The following is a 16817-nucleotide window of genomic DNA, read 5'->3' as shown; positions in this document are numbered from 1 at the left end:
TCAATAAGCAAACTCACAATCTTACCAGCCCACTCAGTCCTGAATGACATATTTCTGTCAATAGAGCATCTCTTCATTTCTATCATTTATGAGAGCCTTGGCACTACTACTTCTTTTTCACATGTCCATTATCAGTCCTATTGCCCATAGGTGGAAAATTCTTTTTTGAAGTTTGTAGAAGCTAGAAGGGTTTGTTCCATATTTGAAATCTGTCAAAAGCTCTTTAAGGGATCCATGCATTCACTTGAAAGGACTAATTACATACCATTAAGGTCCCAGTGGAATTTCCTCGATAAGTCTGCCACTTCTTCCCATCAAGACTATACATGATGATAAACTGAGAGATGTAGAGGCTGGAGAACTTCTGACGGGCACCCTGGGTCTTGATGCCATGAACAATCACTGGTGCCAACAGATCCACCTACCAATTAAAACAACACTTTATTTTGACCTGTTTTTAAATGTGTATACTACCCACTAAAATTAGTTATTGGCTTAGGAAGAATCTACATTGCTACAGATGTGCCCATCATTACCTTGGACCTGCAGATTAAGCAGAAACCAGTGTTGATATGTGATGCATGTAAAGCCGTGGGATAAATGGTGGAAATGAGTACGAAAGATGCTTATTCAGTTCCTAGCCTGCTCCCTGGCTAACCAGACCACTTCCAAATCATCGAGCCCCTATTTCCTCAATATACACATCCTTTATGCTGCGCATATAGACCCACATAACCTAGTGCTTTGCCCACACCTCAGCATTAGCTTAAGCAAACACAGTTTTCTTTCCTCATCCTGGACCAACCCCATCCCAACATCACTATCGGTGATAAACAGCCACACCTCCTTCAGGCGTTAGTTCAGGAACTACTTCTGCTTATCCTTTCCTGGCCCACCCAGACAAATCTAGTGCTGTTCTTCTGTTTCCACTTCGCTTTGTATACAACTTCATTATAGTAAATTATTGCACCATATTATACAGGTTGCTTTGTTTGTTTGTCTTCCATAATATACTCAGATCCTTAAGGCAGTGAATCTGTTTGAGTCACCTAACCTCTCTGTGTCTCAATTTATCTGTAAAGAGGAGACAATATTAGTGAAGTGGCAGCACTGTCTTCCCAGATTAGACAGTATTCCCAAATGAAGACATCATGTTTTTTCTCTTATTGTGGCACAAACAACTGAAAGCACCAGGTGCAAAAATCATAATTTTTGTTGAATCGACTTGTACTGTTTCTTCATGTAGACTATGAGAATTCTTTTTTGGACCACTGACTGTCGTACCTTCTAACAGTTTTAATGAAGCCTTGCCAATGGACCTCCATTCTGTAATGGATGAATGCTTGGCAAACTGCCAAGCTTATCTATTTCATCTTCTTGTTGTGCCTCTTCTACGTTATAATCGGCACCTTGGAGCAGTTTGGCAATTATAGGTTTGACAGATTCACCTATGTATCTAGCGAGGTGAGATATTTCAATGTAACTGCAAGACACCTCTCTTTACTAGGAAATAAGCAAGGTCATAATGAGTTTCGTGGTATAAAAGTGCAAATATTGCAGCTGCATATCTCCATGGGGTCTGCCACGTGCCGACTGCCGATTGCCCAGCCTTGGTCACCTGGTGCTTCTCCAGCCAGCTCAGTGCTGTCATGCCTGGGGACCAGGCCATTGTGCAGTCTTCAGACCTTCTCACTCCATCTCCCCTGTTTTATTTTATTATTATTTGTTAAAAGATGACCGGTAAGGGGATCTTAACCCTTGACTTGGTGTTGTCAGCACCATGCTCTCCCAGTGAGCTAACCGGTCATCCCTATATAGGGATCCGAACCCGTGGCCTTGGTGTGATCAGCACCACACTCTACCGAGTGAGCCACGGGCCGGCCCTCCCACCTCCTCTCTTGTTAGCACCCTACCCTCTCTTAACTCCAATTTTGTTCCTGCTGGCTCCCTGGAACCATTTCATTATTTTGTAAAGTTACCAGATCAAGAAAATCTCTCTCTGAATTTCAGTAGGACAGACGACAAAACTACCTTGAGGACAAAGTGATTTAATACAGGTTGGATGATAATAAAAATTAGGTGGATTTGTAACTGGTTTAATTGCCATAAACAAACAGTGATAGTTAATAGATGGTTATCAACTTAAAGGGAGCAATCTAGAAACAGTATAGTACAATGATTATGAATTAGGGGTCTGGAGCCCAACTATCAGGGTTTGAATTTTGGCTCAGCCACTTATTGACTGTGTGACTTGAAGCACATTATCTAACTTCTCTATGCTTCAATTTTCTTATCTGAAATGAGGATGATAGTAACATCTACCCCATAAGGTTGTGGTAAGGACTTAATAGCGTGATGTGTACTGAGTACATAGTAAGGAAGCCCTGTCTACTTCAGCATTTTTATCATGAATTTGCTAGAGTATTAAAAAGTTTACTAATCAAATCAGTAAATGATGTGAAACTGGGAAGACTGGGAAATACTCTGGGAGACATAAGCTTGGCAAGTTGAAACAATGGGCCAACTCTAATAAGTGGAAACTTAACAGGGTGTATTGCTCAGGGTTCTTTGGCTAGGCACTCAAGACACTCTGTTTAAAGTCTCATCAGATTGTATCCAATTCCTCAAATGGAAATGAGAATGTTATTACCAAAAAAATTAAATAGAACCAGATGCAGGGCATCCAAATAGATAAAAATATTCAGTATACGGGAATACACATAAGGTTGACACCCCAGTTAACAGAGGAGTTGGTCCTGGACAAGAATAAATGATGCAATTGAATGTGATTAAATTTCCTAACCTTGATCCAGGAAAAGGGCTCCTTGGTGCTCCATGCATTGATTGGTCCAGAATAATGAAGTCTGGCCAGCTTTGGGGCCCACTGTCCTTTGCCCGAGAAAGGGAAGAGAGATTAAATTCAGCTGGGTTGGACCTAGACACTTGGGAATAAAATTCCTGTCTTGAGAAAGGTTAATCTTACCTGTGGAGAAGAAAGGTATAAAGGCTTTATAGTATAGCAGTATCGATTACTATCTATGGGTTTTGCTCGTCCTTGTTGTCAATTCTCTTTTCTAAGATGTAATAAATTTATTGATTGTTAGCACCTCAACTAGCTGATACTGGAATTTGTTACCATCACTACCAAACAATATCATTATTTCTTTATTACACAATGTATGTTCATTGTAGAAAAAATAATAAAATGAAAAATAAAAATAAAAATAAGTAAAAATAAAATTAAAAAACATAATACTTCCACCAGGAAGAAAATATTACTATTTTGGTATATAATTCTTAAGCCTATTTTTCAAAGGGAATTTTGAAAATTTTTCTAGAACAGGAGTGGCAAACTTTTTTTGGTAAAGGGCCAGATAGTAAATAATTTAAGCTACGTAGATCATATGGTCTCTGCTGCAACCACGTAACTGCTGCTGTAGCCACAGATGATATGTAAACAAATGGGTGTGGCTGTGTTCCAATGAAAACTTTGTTATGATCACTGAAATTTGAATTTTATAATTTCACATGATATGGTGCATTCTTCTTGTTTTTTTCCTAATCATTTAAGAATGGAAAAAATATTCTTAGCTCACCTGCCATACACAAATACGTGGTGGGCTGGATTTGGCCTGTGTGCAGTAGTTTGTCAATGCTTGTTCTAAAACAATGTTTGAGAACTCTGTATAGATCCTATTCAAATTTTACCATCATTTCCCATAGGAAAGTGTAGGTTCCTGATCCAAGGAAGAGAATGGACTTAAGGGGAGCAACAGTGCAGGTAGGGAGGATATTTAAGGAGGCAGGATCATTACCCAGGTGAGAAATGATGGTGGCCTGAATTAAGATGGTCACAGTGGAAAATGGATAGGAGGAGATGGATTTGAGAGGCACCCGTGGAGTAGAATTAATAGAAGCATGGACATAGATCTGAAACATTCCAACAAAAATAAAAAAGATATAATCAGCCCATGTTCTTAGTGTGAAAATTAATAGTATTTACCATATTGTCCTGAAGCTGTAATCTGAAAATCTTTGATGCGTCCAGAAGCCATTCCCAGGGGAGTCTGACACTCTGCAATCAAACAGGGGGAACACAGGGAATCAAACAGGGAATTTTGTTCTAAAAGTGCACACAATTCAGCTTAAATGTAAATAAATGAAAATGGAAGAACACCAGCAAATGCTAATACTTTTTACTGTTTATTATGTGCCAACTACTGTAATAAATGTATTGTTGTATTATCTCATTTGATTTATCTTAACAGATAGGTGCTAGAACTATTCACATTTTGTAGGTGAGGAAACTAGGGTCCATACATAAGTACACCAGTCGTTCTCTTACTTGTTTAGGGTTAAGTCTTCAAACTCTTCCATGTGATATTTGTAAGTTATCTTTGGTAAATGAATCAAAATTAAGTTCCAAAATTTGCTCTTGGAGATCTCAGAGCTTCATCAAGTTGTGAAAATGAAGAATTTTTTTTTAGTACCAGTTTGTTAAATATTTAGAGCTTCAGATTCAAAGTGTTCAAAGCTTCAAGCATATCTGCCCTCCTCTGAGGACTCTGATGATTTCTACCAGCAATATTCATTTTAAAATTTGATAATGATATAAGCTTATATTTATTTCTTGACAAAGGTAACCATTCCAGGAAGGAGAAAAGCTGCTCACAGTGCTACTCACTCTTGCTGTACACCAGAAAAAGAGTGCTCATCCCAGCATGTAGGTGCTCGCCAATAAGGCATTCTACCCGCCAAATTCCAGCTTTGGATGGGAGCATTTCCACCGTCTCAAAAATACCTGATCAAAACCAAAAGGAACAAAAATTGTTTATTTTCACTAAAAAGTAAGCATGACATACATTGGCTATGTGGAATTTCAAAAGAGATCTACCAAATTCAATTCCACCACTCTCGGATCCCTCAAACCCAAAGTGCATGCTATGTGACCCCTACAGTTGGAGGCCTTGGAGATTGAATTCTGACCAACCTTCCTCCCAGGTAATGAGAGACAGGGCAATGGAATGCTTGGATAGTTGGAGACAGAGGATGTTACAGCATTAGGATTGGCCTGTACTCCCAGGGTTTTTCAGGGCAAAAGGTGTATTTCCCGTTGACCAGATCTGGGCTCCGTGGAAGAGAGAAGACAGGGACTGCCTAGAGGGGTAAACTTAACTCCAGCAGCAAGAAGCTGGAAATGAATGCCGAAGGGCTGAGAAATGAGTCACAAGTGACCACCCAGAATAAAGGTGGAAACAACCAGGTCAAGGGGATTTCATGAGAGAGGGTGCCAGAAGGGAGCCTCTGAAGAGCACCTGAAAGTACCCTGCAAGATAAAGAGTCAGCTTTAAATATCTGCCATGTGCAGACAGTGTGAAGCTAGCTTACAATAATGGTGCTAGTATAAGTAGGTAAGAACTGTCCTATTCCTTTACTTTTAACCTATCCATGCTGGAGTTCAAAATAGCAGCTAGCAAGGGGTTGGGGGAAAACATGATAAGCACAAGGTAGAGAAACAGAGGATTCAACCAGGTCTCCCTTTTCCAATGCAGACTTCCAGCCTAATGCAGTCTCAAGTTGTAGGAGGGGAGATTGAAGTTAAATCAAGTTCAGAATTTTGATTGATATCTTGGAGTGGACATTGTTTCTGACTTCAACTGTACGTGTCATATAAACTGACTGCAGGGCTGTTTATTACTTAAAAGTGAGCACAAAAGTCATGGGGCTTATCAGAATTTTACAAAGAAATGGGAAATTTACCCCGTACTATTAAGCCTGTTTTAAAGGGAAAGTTGATCAACATTGTGAGTAGTGCTTAATCAACATACTGGTTACATACACAAATCAGTCTTTAGATAACTACTGGTGCCATGTGGGATTTGAGGTAGAAAATGAAAAAGAATAAATTCCTTTTTCTTAGGAAAGTGCTATTAATTATCCATTTATTCTGTTCAATTTCCTTTATAGAAATTTTTCTATATCCAAAATTATCTTCTTTTTTTTTTTCCTTTTTGTCTTTTTTCGTGACCGGCAATGGATCGCAACCCTCAGTGTCGCGCACGTACTGGACCGGCAACGGGATCGCAACCCTCGGTGTTGCGCCTGCACCTCGCTCAGCCAGTGAGCTCTGAACCCTCGGTGGGAGCGCCGCCACGTTCCCAAGCGGTGCACTGTAGCAGTGCGCCACCGGGCTGGCCCCTAAAATTATCTTCTTAATTTGCTAATTTATTTATCTCTTTGTAGGCTAAAGTTAAATGAAAAAATAAGTTACCTGAGAGCAGGGAGGTTTTCTGCTTTGTTCACTGATTGTGTCCCCAGTGCCTAGACCACATAAAGTAAGTACTCAACAAGTACAGTATGAAGAAGAAAGAGCACAAACTCGCTCATACCTGGATAGAGGTTGTACACTGCCATTTTATACTCCTCTTTTTTCCGTACAGTGAACACATGTCCACTGAAATGGATAGAATGGATATTTTCATTGTTGCCCATGCTGAGCAGATACCATCTGATCCTTTGGTCCTGAGCCATTACTAAGCCAGGTAATGTGTCCATCACATAGCCATTGATTGCTGGAGAAGGAGAACACAGAGAAGGCTGTCAAAATCTGTTGTAGAAGTTTGATAAATGATTTCAGCAAAGTTGCAGGATACAAAATCAACACACAAAAATCAGTAGCATTGCTATTTTCCAATAGTGAACATGCAGAAAGAGAAATCAAGAAAGCCTGCCCATTTATAATAGTCATGAATGAATGAATGAATAAATAAAATTCTTAGGAATAAATTTAACCAAGGAGGTTCAAGATCTCTACAATAAGAACTGCAAATCATTGTTGAAAGAAATTAAGACACAAAAAAGAGGGAAAGATATTCCATGACCTTGGACTGGAAGAATTAGCATTGTGAAAATGTCCATACACCCAAAGTGATCTGCAGATTCAATGTAAGCCCCATCAAAATACCAATTACATTCTTCGCAGAAATAGAAAAAACAATCCTAACATTAATATGGAACAACGAAAGACTCCAAATAGCCAAAGCAATTCTGAGCAGAAAAGAACAAAACTGGAGGCATCATACTACCTGACTTCAAATTATACTACAAAGCTATAGTAACCAAAACAGCATGTTACTGGCATAAAAACAGACACTCGGAGTATACTAATTATCTGATTTGAACATCACATATTCATACATACATACATAGGAATTGATATTCAATGCTGTACCCCACAGGTATGTATAATCAACTATGTTCCAATAAAAAAAATGTTTCTTTCCCTCCACTCCACCAAAAGTACTGACACCTATGAGGATTCCATCACACATATACTCTCAGTTCATACAATGTTAAAGTCTCTGGCTCAAGTCTCATTTGTCTTACTGCATGCTCCATTTCACAGTGAGTAATATTTGGGTGTGGGATATATTACCATGGAAGCGATAATTCTCTTTAAAAGTGGGGTCCTCCATCTGGATATTACAGGGAGCCCTGCAGTTCCTTTCCAAATTTTCAGTGAAGTACCAGCTCTTGGTCTCATCAAAGATAGTAAAAAACAGAGCAAATTCCTGCACTGTCACTTGTCTCCCATGAGCAGGGTTCAGTGTGTTAGTGTGGCAGATCAGAATGGGTCCAATCAAGCCTGAGTGCACATCTTTTTCCTAGGGAGGAAAGACATCAATCCTATGAGTTTAAGCTCTGTAACCTATGAATCAGAGTGGATTTCTCATCAACTTTTATATGCCATTCCAACCTGTCCCCCATCTTCCCACAATATAATTCATCCTCTTCAGTAGATTTCAGGGTGATATTTCTAAAACACATATATGATGTCACCTCTCCTATTTAAAGCTTCTCATTGCACTTAGGATAAATACCAAAATTCTTAGCAGACAACACAAAGACCATTTCTTTTAAACCGTAAAGTTCCTAGCACAATGGAGTCCTGCTTACCAGATCAACATCAGAAAAATAAGCCCAGGCTTTGCAATCAAACTCATCTTTAGTGGGTGCCATGTGATGCTGCACTTTCCAAAGGTAAGTTTTAGTTTCATTGGGCTTTACAAAGTTTTTTCTAGGTTCTGTTCCTTGTTGCTGATCTTCCTCATAAGAAATAAGGCTAGAATAGAAGGAGTAGGGCCGAGAGGCCTGATTTTTGAAAGTTACCTGCAAAGCAATAATTAATTAGTTAATTAATTAAAAAGCAAGAATCATCCTTAGGATCTTAAAAATGAGAATACAAGATTTTTATAATCAGAAACAAAATAAGCATATAGGATTAATTTTATTGCAATTCCATTGTCCTTAGCTCACCATGATATTGTCTTCAACTTCTGCTCTTATATATGGCCCCAAGAGTCCCAAGTGTTCATTTAGTTCTCCACGGTATAAGGGCTGAGTAAAGGAGCCATCAGTAAATTCCTGGAAAACCACCTTCTTGAACTGAGAGACACTGCCACCCTGAGCCCTGGAGAATAAAGCAGAGGAAAAGCACTATCTTGATTGACCAAGTAGGTAGAAATGCCTCACATCCTTGCCTTCCCTGTATTTGAGATACATTTAGTAGAACTGATGATGGATTGCAAGTATAATGGGGCAGAGAGGAGAGAAAGAGGGATTAAAGATAACTTTCAGGTTTTAGGTTTGGTCAAATGGGTGGATGGTGATGCAATTCACTGAAATGAAGAACCTCAGAGGAGGAGTAGGTTGGGGTATATGGTTTTGGACATATGGAACATCTATGTGAATTAAATCAGCAAATACACAGCATTTGGGAGTTCATAAAAGAGATCTATATAAAGATCACCTAGATTTAGTTAGTATCCAAGTCATGTGAGTGACTTATCAAAGCCAATAGTCAATTTTTTATGCTCTCATTTTGCTAGATATCTAAGATGCGTTTTGCATAGTTAACTACTCCATCCTCCTTGAAATACTCTCTCCAGGCTTCAATAGTATGTAAGTTTCTTGGAAGCAGGGGGTTTTGTCTATTGTGTCACTGCTGTATTCCCAGAAGCTGGAATAGTGTGTTGTACAAAGTAGGTGCTCAAAAATATTTGTTGAATGAATGTTGAGTTTATAAACATACTCTAAATATAAGAGAGCTCCAGGGTCCAGTCCTTAGAACTCTTTTCTTTACTTTTTAAAATTTATAATTGACACATAATAACTCTACATATTTATGGGGTACCGTGTGATGTTTCAATGCATGTATACATTGTATAATGATCCATCACTTTAAACATTTATCATTTCTTTGTGGTGATAGCATCCAAAATCTTATCTTTTAATTATCTTGAAATATACACTACATTATTATTAGCTAATAGTTACCCTACTGTGTAATAGAACATCAGAACTTATTCATGTCTAACTGTAACTTTTTGCCCATTGACCAGCCTGTCTCCATTCCAACCCTCCCTAGCGTCTAGTTACTTCACTTATTCCATCCATGTTGCTGAAAATGACAGGATTTCATTCTGTTTTATGGGTCAATAGTATTCCATTGTATAAGCCTTTTAAAACTGTGAACTAAAGCACATACAATAAAGTACATAAAATGTAAATGCCTTTGGTACAAAAATGTAACCATCACCCAGATCAAGAACATTACCAGCAACCTAGAAGACTCACTAGGTCCCTATTCAATCACATCCTGTTCTCCCCCTAGAGGTAACCACCATTCTGACATTTATCGTAATCATTTCTTTGTTTTTCTTTATAATTTTACCACAATGTACACATCCTTAAATAGTATACTTTAGTTCTGCCTGTTTTTGAAGCATATAAATGGAAACATATTGTATATATGCTTTTGTTTCTTGCATCTTTCACTTAGCATTATGGTTGTGAGATTCATTTGTGTTTATGTTGTGTGTAGCTATAGTTTGTTCATTCCAATTGTTGTATAGTATTCCATTATATGAATATACCCCAATCATGGACATTTAAGTTGTTTCTAATTTTTGGTGCCTACAAAGAGTCCTGCTATAAACCGTCTGATACATGTCTTTTGGTGAACATGTATGTCCCTTTCTGTGGGTCCCATATATAGGAATGGAATTGCTGGGAATGCATATGTTCAGCTTTGGTAGATACTGCCACACTGTTTTCTAGAGAAGCTGCACCACTTCTCATTTCCATCAGCAGTGTATGAGAGTTCCATTTGCTCCAAATCCTCACAACACTTGGCATTTACTTACTGTATTTTAACATTTTTGGACATCCTGGTGGTTGCATAGTAGTGTGCCACTGTGGTTTTATTTTGTATTTCCCTGATTAATGAGGCTGAACATCTTTTCTTATGAGTAGTAGCCATTTGTATTTTCTCTTCTGTGGAGCTGCTATTCAAATTTTTGTGCCAATTTTTCTATTGGATAATCTGCTTTTTCCTTGTTGATTCAAAGAAGTGTTCTATATAGTCTTGATATAGTTTCTTTGCCTTATGTATTACAAACTTTTTTTCCCCATTCTATGGCTAATCTTTTTATTCTCTTTCTGTTATCTTTTGCTGAGCATAAGTTCATAATTTTAATGTAGTAAAATTTATCAAAAAAATCCTTCACGGTTAGTGCTTTTTTTATCTCGATGTCAATTCTCTTTCTTTCCCTATCCTGAGGTTATTAAGATATTCTCTTATTTTTTCTTTTTAGGACATTTATTGTTTTATGTTTCCTTTTTAGACCTATAACCCAATGTGACTGGATTTTTGTGTATGGTATAAGTTAGGGACCCAATTTAATATTTTTTCCAAATGGATACCAAAATTTCCCGGCATCTTTTATTGAAAACTGCTCTTCTGTGACACATAAATCAAGGGTCTACATATGTGTAAGTCTAATTTTGGATTTTCTATTCTGTTTCATTTACCTGTTTGTTTACCCTTATACCAATTACCACATTGTTTTAATTAATATAGCTTTAAAATAAGTCTCAGTATGTTATACAGTAATTCTTTCCATCTCCTTCTTCTTCAAGAGGGTCTTGGCTATTTTTTGCCCTTTGCATTTTCATATTAATTTTAGAATCAGATAATTGAGTTATAAAAAAGAAAAGACGTGGGATTTTCATTCAAGTTGCACTGAATCTATAGATCAAGTTTGGGGATAATTTACATTTTCAAATATTACGTAATATTATGTTTTCCAATCTACATACATGATATATCTTGGCATTTATTTAAGTCCTCTTTAGAGTTTCTCGGTAAATTTCCATAGTTTTTCTATAGAGGTCTTGCAAAATTTTTGTTAGACTCATTTCTAGTCACTTGTGACTATTTTATTCCATTATGCATTTTGATTTTACTTCCTCATTGTGTCTCACCTGACCAATACACCCAAACCTTACTTTCCCCCCTGGGCAGGGCTCTCCTTGAGAGTGGCTATCTTGGCTTATAGCTGCTTTCAAGAGAGAGACCTCAAGACCAAATTAGAAAGAAATCATACCAATAAAAATCACAATGGGGCCATTTTCCAGGTTCTTAGCAGAATGGCAATCAATCTTCAACTCAGCAAACTTGCAAGCAATGTGAGCTGTGTGACAATCCAGCATGGTGCAGAGCCAGCACTGATTTGGTCTGGATGGTTCATGATAGTCACCTGAGCAGTGAAGCCAGTTACTTCCATTTGTGGGTCATTTTTCTGTTACCAGCCATGTTGCTACAATGAATATATTTGAAAGACATATTCTTGACATTGGAGCCTGCATTGTCCCCAGAAAGAGCTTCATTCCAAGCTTCATGGTACATTTCAATAGAATTTACTTCAGTTTAACATTGACTGGAGCAAAGGTGACCACCATGTTGGGTTTGAAAACACCAGTCTCCACTTGGCCCACAAAGACAGTACCAATAATACCACCAATTTTGTAGACATCCTTGAGGGGCAAAGACAAGAGTTTGTCAGTTGGAAAAGTTTGTGACAGAATGCAATCCAGGGCTTCAAGCAGTGTGGCTCCACTGGCATCACCATCTTTACAAGTGATTTTCCATCTCTTGAACCAAGGCATGTTAGCATTTGGCTCCAGAAGGGCATGCCTATGGGTCTGTACATTCTTGGAGATACCACCTTCAAATTCACCAGCACCAGGAGCAACAATCAGGACAGCACAGTCAGCTTGAGATGTGCCTGTAATCATGTTTTTGATAAAGCCTGTGTCCTGGGGCATCAATGATGGTCACATGATCCTTGCTGTTTCTTGAGATGTGCCTGTAATCATGTTTTTGATAAAGCCTGTGTCCTGGGGCATCAATGATGGTCACATGATCCTTGCTGTTTCTTGAGATGTGCCTGTAATCATGTTTTTGATAAAGCCTGTGTCCTGGGGCATCAATGATGGTCACATGATCCTTGCTGTTTCTTGAGATGTGCCTGTAATCATGTTTTTGATAAAGCCTGTGTCCTGGGGCATCAATGATGGTCACATGATCCTTGCTGTTTCTTGAGATGTGCCTGTAATCATGTTTTTGATAAAGCCTGTGTCCTGGGGCATCAATGATGGTCACATGATCCTTGCTGTTTCTTGAGATGTGCCTGTAATCATGTTTTTGATAAAGCCTGTGTCCTGGGGCATCAATGATGGTCACATGATCCTTGCTGTTTCTTGAGATGTGCCTGTAATCATGTTTTTGATAAAGCCTGTGTCCTGGGGCATCAATGATGGTCACATGATCCTTGCTGTTTCTTCAAATTTCTTCAGGGAGATATCAATGGCGATACCACATTCACCTTCAGCTTTCAGTTTTTCCAAGACCAAGGCAGGCATACTTGAACAAGCCCTTTCTTATCTCATCAGTCTCTTTCTCAAAGTTTTTGATGGTTTCTTTTGTCAACTGCATCACGTTTATAGATCAAATTGTCAGTAGTGGCGGACTTGCCCAAATCTACATGTTCAATTGTAGTGATGTTGACATTAATCTTTTCCTTTCCAAATTTTGGCTTAGATTTAGCAGTGGTTCTTATGACACTTGTGTTATGGCAACAAACCCATTGTAAAGAAAGCAATTCTACATATCGTAAAGCTCATAAAACATTTTATCATTCTTTATACAAATAATACTTATATCTATCTGCATATTTACCCTTTCTTTGCCCTTTATACCTTCTTGCTACTCACTTTCCATTTGGTGTCACTTTTATATTATCTTGAGTATAAAAGAATATTTTTAGTGAATTTATGCTAATAGTGAAGTTTCTCTGTTTCTGCTTGTCTGAAAATATCCTTATTTCACTTTCATTTTTGAATCATATTTTTGATGGGTATAGAATTCCAGGTTGGCAGTTATTTAATTGCAATGCTTCTGGATATTATTCCCCCCATGATATAGCTTTATCAATTTTGTTTAGCTTTTCAAAAAACCAAGTCTTAGTTTTGTTGATCTTTTCCATTATTTTTCTCGTCTCCATTTCATCTGTTTCTGGTCTGGTCTTTGTTATTTGCTTCCTTTTGCTAACTTTGGGCTTAGTGTGTTCTTTTTCTCTTCCTGGAGGTATAACATTAGGTTGTGTATTGAGACCTTCTTCTGATATAGGTGTTAAGTTCTATAAACTTCCCCCTTAGAGCTGCTTTTGCTGCATCCCATAAGTTTTGGCATGTTGTGCTTCCAGTTTTGTTTGTCTCAAGACAATTTTAATTTTCCTTTTAATCTCTTTGACTCATTGGTTGCTCAAGAGCATGTTGTTTAATTTTTGTGTATTTGTGTAGTTTTGCAAATTCTTCTTGTTATTCATTCCTAGTTTTATAACATTGCAGATGGAAGAGATATTTGATATGATTTTAATCTTCTTAAATTTATTAAGACTTGTTTTGTGGCCTGACATATGGTCAATCCAAGAGAATGTTCCATGTGCTGATGAAAAGAAGGATTATTCTGCAGCTGTTGGACAAAATGCTCTGTATAAGTCTGTTAGGTCCATCTGGTCTATGGTGCCATTTAAATCCATGTTTCCTTGTTGATTTTCTGTCTTCATGATCTGTCCACTGCTGAGAGTAGGGTGTTAATGTTCCCAACTATTACTGTGTTGGTGTCTATCTGTCCCTTTAGATCTGATAATATTTGCTTTAGATATCTGGTATCCCTGGTCTTCAGTGCATATATTATTTATAATTGTTAAATCCTCTTGCTGTATTGATCCCTTTATCATTATATAGTGTCCTTCTTTGTCTCTTAGTACAGATTTTGATTTGAAGTCTGTTTAATCTGATATAAGTGTAGCTACTCCTGCTCACTTTTGTTTTTCATTTGCATGGAATATCTTTCTGTCCCTTCACTTTCAGTGTATGTGTGTGTTTACAGGTAAGGTGTGTTTTTTGTAGGCAGCATATGGGTTGCTCATTTGTTTTTATCCATTTAGCCATTTTATGTCTTTTAATTGGGGCATTTAATCCATTTACGATCAAGGTTTTTATTGATATGTTAGGTCTTACTCCCGTCATTTTGTTGGTTGTTTTCTGATAGTTTTGTGTATCCTTTGTTCCTTTCTTCCTCTCATTGTTTATCCTGTTTGGTGGTTATCTGCATTGATAAGGTTTGATTATTTTCTCTTTCTAATTTGTTTATCTATTCTAGCAGTAAATTTTAGATTTGGGGGTGTTTTCATGATGGTCGTTATTGTTCTTTCTCTTCCAGATGTGGGACTGCTCTAAGCATTTCTTGTAAGGCTGAACTCATGCTGATGAATTCCCTTAATTTTTCTGGTCTGAGAAAGACTTTATTTCTCCTTAATTTCAGAAGGATAGTCTTGGGGGGTATAGTATTTGTGGCTGGCAGTTTGTTTCTTTTGGTACTCTGAATATATCATCCCATTCTCTCATGGCCTGTAGGATTTCTGCTGAGAAGCCTGCTGTTAGTCTAATAATGATTCCCTTATAAATGACTTGATGCTTTTCTCTGGCTGTTTTTAGAATTCTCTTTTTGCCTTTAATTTTTGACAAATTGACTCCAATGTGTCTGGGAGAAGATTTTTGAGCTTCTTGGATTTGGATGTCCATATCTTTCCTAAGACTAGGAAAGTTTTCAGCTATTATTTCATTAAACATGTTTTCAATCTCTTTTTTGTTTTCTTCTCCTGCTTATAATTTGAGTATTTATTTGCTTAATAGTATCCCATAAATCTTGTAGGTTTTATTCATTTGTTTAAATTCTATTTTCTTATATTTTCTTTTCTTTCTTTTTTTGTCTTCCTGGTTTATTTCAAAACAGCTGTCTTCAGTGTCAGAAATTCTTTCTCCTGCATGATCTAGCCTGTTTTTGAGACTCTCAGATGTATTTTTTATTTCATTCAATAAATTCTTCCATTTAAGATTTCTGTTTGATTTTTCTTATGATATCTATCTCTGTGTTAAATTTTTCATTCAGATCATGCATTATTTTTCTGATTTCATTGAATTGTTTGTCAGTATTCTCTTGTGTCTTTTGGGTTTCCTTAAGATTATTAATTTGAATTCTTTTTTTGACAAGTCAGCAATTTCTGATTCTTTAGAATTGGTTACTGGAGCATTACTGTGTTTCTTTGGTGATGTCATGTTTCCTTGTTTTTTTAATGTTTCTTGTTTTCTTGCATTGGTATCTGTGCATCTGATGGAACAGTCACCTCTCTGAATTTTGTAGAGTGGCTTATATGGGGAAGGACTTTCACCTGCATATGCATTCTTCAGTGTTGATTGGGTAGAGTACAATGGGTTTGTCCTGGATGGGTACAGTAGTGTAGACCCTGTGTTGTTTCTTCTGCTGTAATCCTTTTTCACTGTATCTGTGTGTGCCTCAGTGGCCTATGCTTGGGAGGTATGTGGCAGCTGTGGCAAGACTTTGTTGGGGGTGGGCTCACTGTGTCGTTTCTCAGGCTGGGTGTGTATGTGTGCTCACTGTGGGTCAGTCATCTCAGGAGCTGGCTCAGTGAAAATGGGGTTGATGGATTGATTTTCAAGCTGGAGGTGTTGGCATATGGTGTGTCAGGTATTCTAGAACTGGTTCTCCAGTGAAAGGCCATCATGCTGATTCTCTGACCAGAGGTGAGCACTCCATGGGCATGTCAGCCAGGCTGTTGCTCACTTGGATGCATGTGCATGCAATGGCTGAAAGACTCAGGGGAGAGTCCATCAGTGCCATGACAGCTGGGCTGTTTCACTGAGTTGGGGCATGGTCATGCTTTTGCTCATTTAGCTGGGTGTGGGTTTGCTAGGATCCAGCCCACTGTGACACTTCTCCAGGCCAGGTGTTAACTCATGCTTCTCTTGGTGGCAGGTGAGATCAGATAGCCGACCAGCTAAGAGAGGGGCCAGGCAGATACTTCTTGAGCAATGCATGAGACTTTGAGGTGGGGCCGCTGAGAGGGGGCCCACCAGACACTCTTTGGGTGGTGAGCAAGGTTGGGATGTGGGCCTGCAGAGAGGAGGCACAGCCAGCTGCTTCTTGGGTACTGAGCAAGGTTATTAGATGGGCCTGCAAAGAGAAAGCCCAGCTAGTCACTTTACAGGTGGTGGGTGAGGCCACTAGGCAGAACTGTTGAGGGAAAGCCCACCTGGTTGCTTCTCTAGGAGGGCATGGATGCACTTCAGTTCCATCTGTCCAGGAGTGTGTTCATTAGGGTAGGGACCTGTAAGCTATTATTCTGGGTTGGGAGCTCAGGTGCACTGAACTCAGCCCATTAGGGGAGGGTCTACCTGTCTGATCTCAGGCCAGAGATGGAAAGGTGTGTCAGTTCAGCAGCCCTGGGATTGGCTTCCCAGATATGTAGGACAGGGACCACAGCTGTTCCTGGATCCATGCTTCAAGATGCCATACTGCATCAGCTTGAGTCAAGAGTGTAGGGGAAGGG

The 16817-nt window shown here is 38.5% G+C and overlaps 1 protein-coding gene and 1 pseudogene across 1 annotated transcript in view; both read right to left on the bottom strand.

The window, feature by feature from the left end:
- Nucleotides 1-230: 230 nt before the first annotated feature.
- The window catches only part of LOC103608021 (coagulation factor VIII-like), a 65832-nt gene continuing 49245 nt past the window's right edge, over nt 231-16817 (bottom strand). Inside the window, exons 11-18 of the mRNA XM_008592465.1 lie at nt 8317-8470; nt 7957-8169; nt 7436-7664; nt 6390-6572; nt 4685-4801; nt 4004-4075; nt 2804-2889; nt 231-421 (exon numbers count right to left, since the gene is read on the bottom strand). Coding sequence (XP_008590687.1) covers nt 254-421; nt 2804-2889; nt 4004-4075; nt 4685-4801; nt 6390-6572; nt 7436-7664; nt 7957-8169; nt 8317-8470 — 1222 coding nt within the window. The 3' untranslated portion in view covers nt 231-253. The remainder of the gene's footprint in view (nt 422-2803; nt 2890-4003; nt 4076-4684; nt 4802-6389; nt 6573-7435; nt 7665-7956; nt 8170-8316; nt 8471-16817) is intronic.
- Nucleotides 11431-15525, bottom strand: LOC103608023 (annotated as a pseudogene).

This window comes from Galeopterus variegatus, unplaced genomic scaffold (genome assembly GCF_000696425.1).
Source record: "Galeopterus variegatus unplaced genomic scaffold, G_variegatus-3.0.2 Scaffold7952, whole genome shotgun sequence".
NCBI classification, from domain to species: Eukaryota; Metazoa; Chordata; class Mammalia; order Dermoptera; family Cynocephalidae; genus Galeopterus; species Galeopterus variegatus.
Note: the sequence above shows the minus strand (reverse complement) of the source record. Positions and strands in the feature narration are given on the sequence as shown.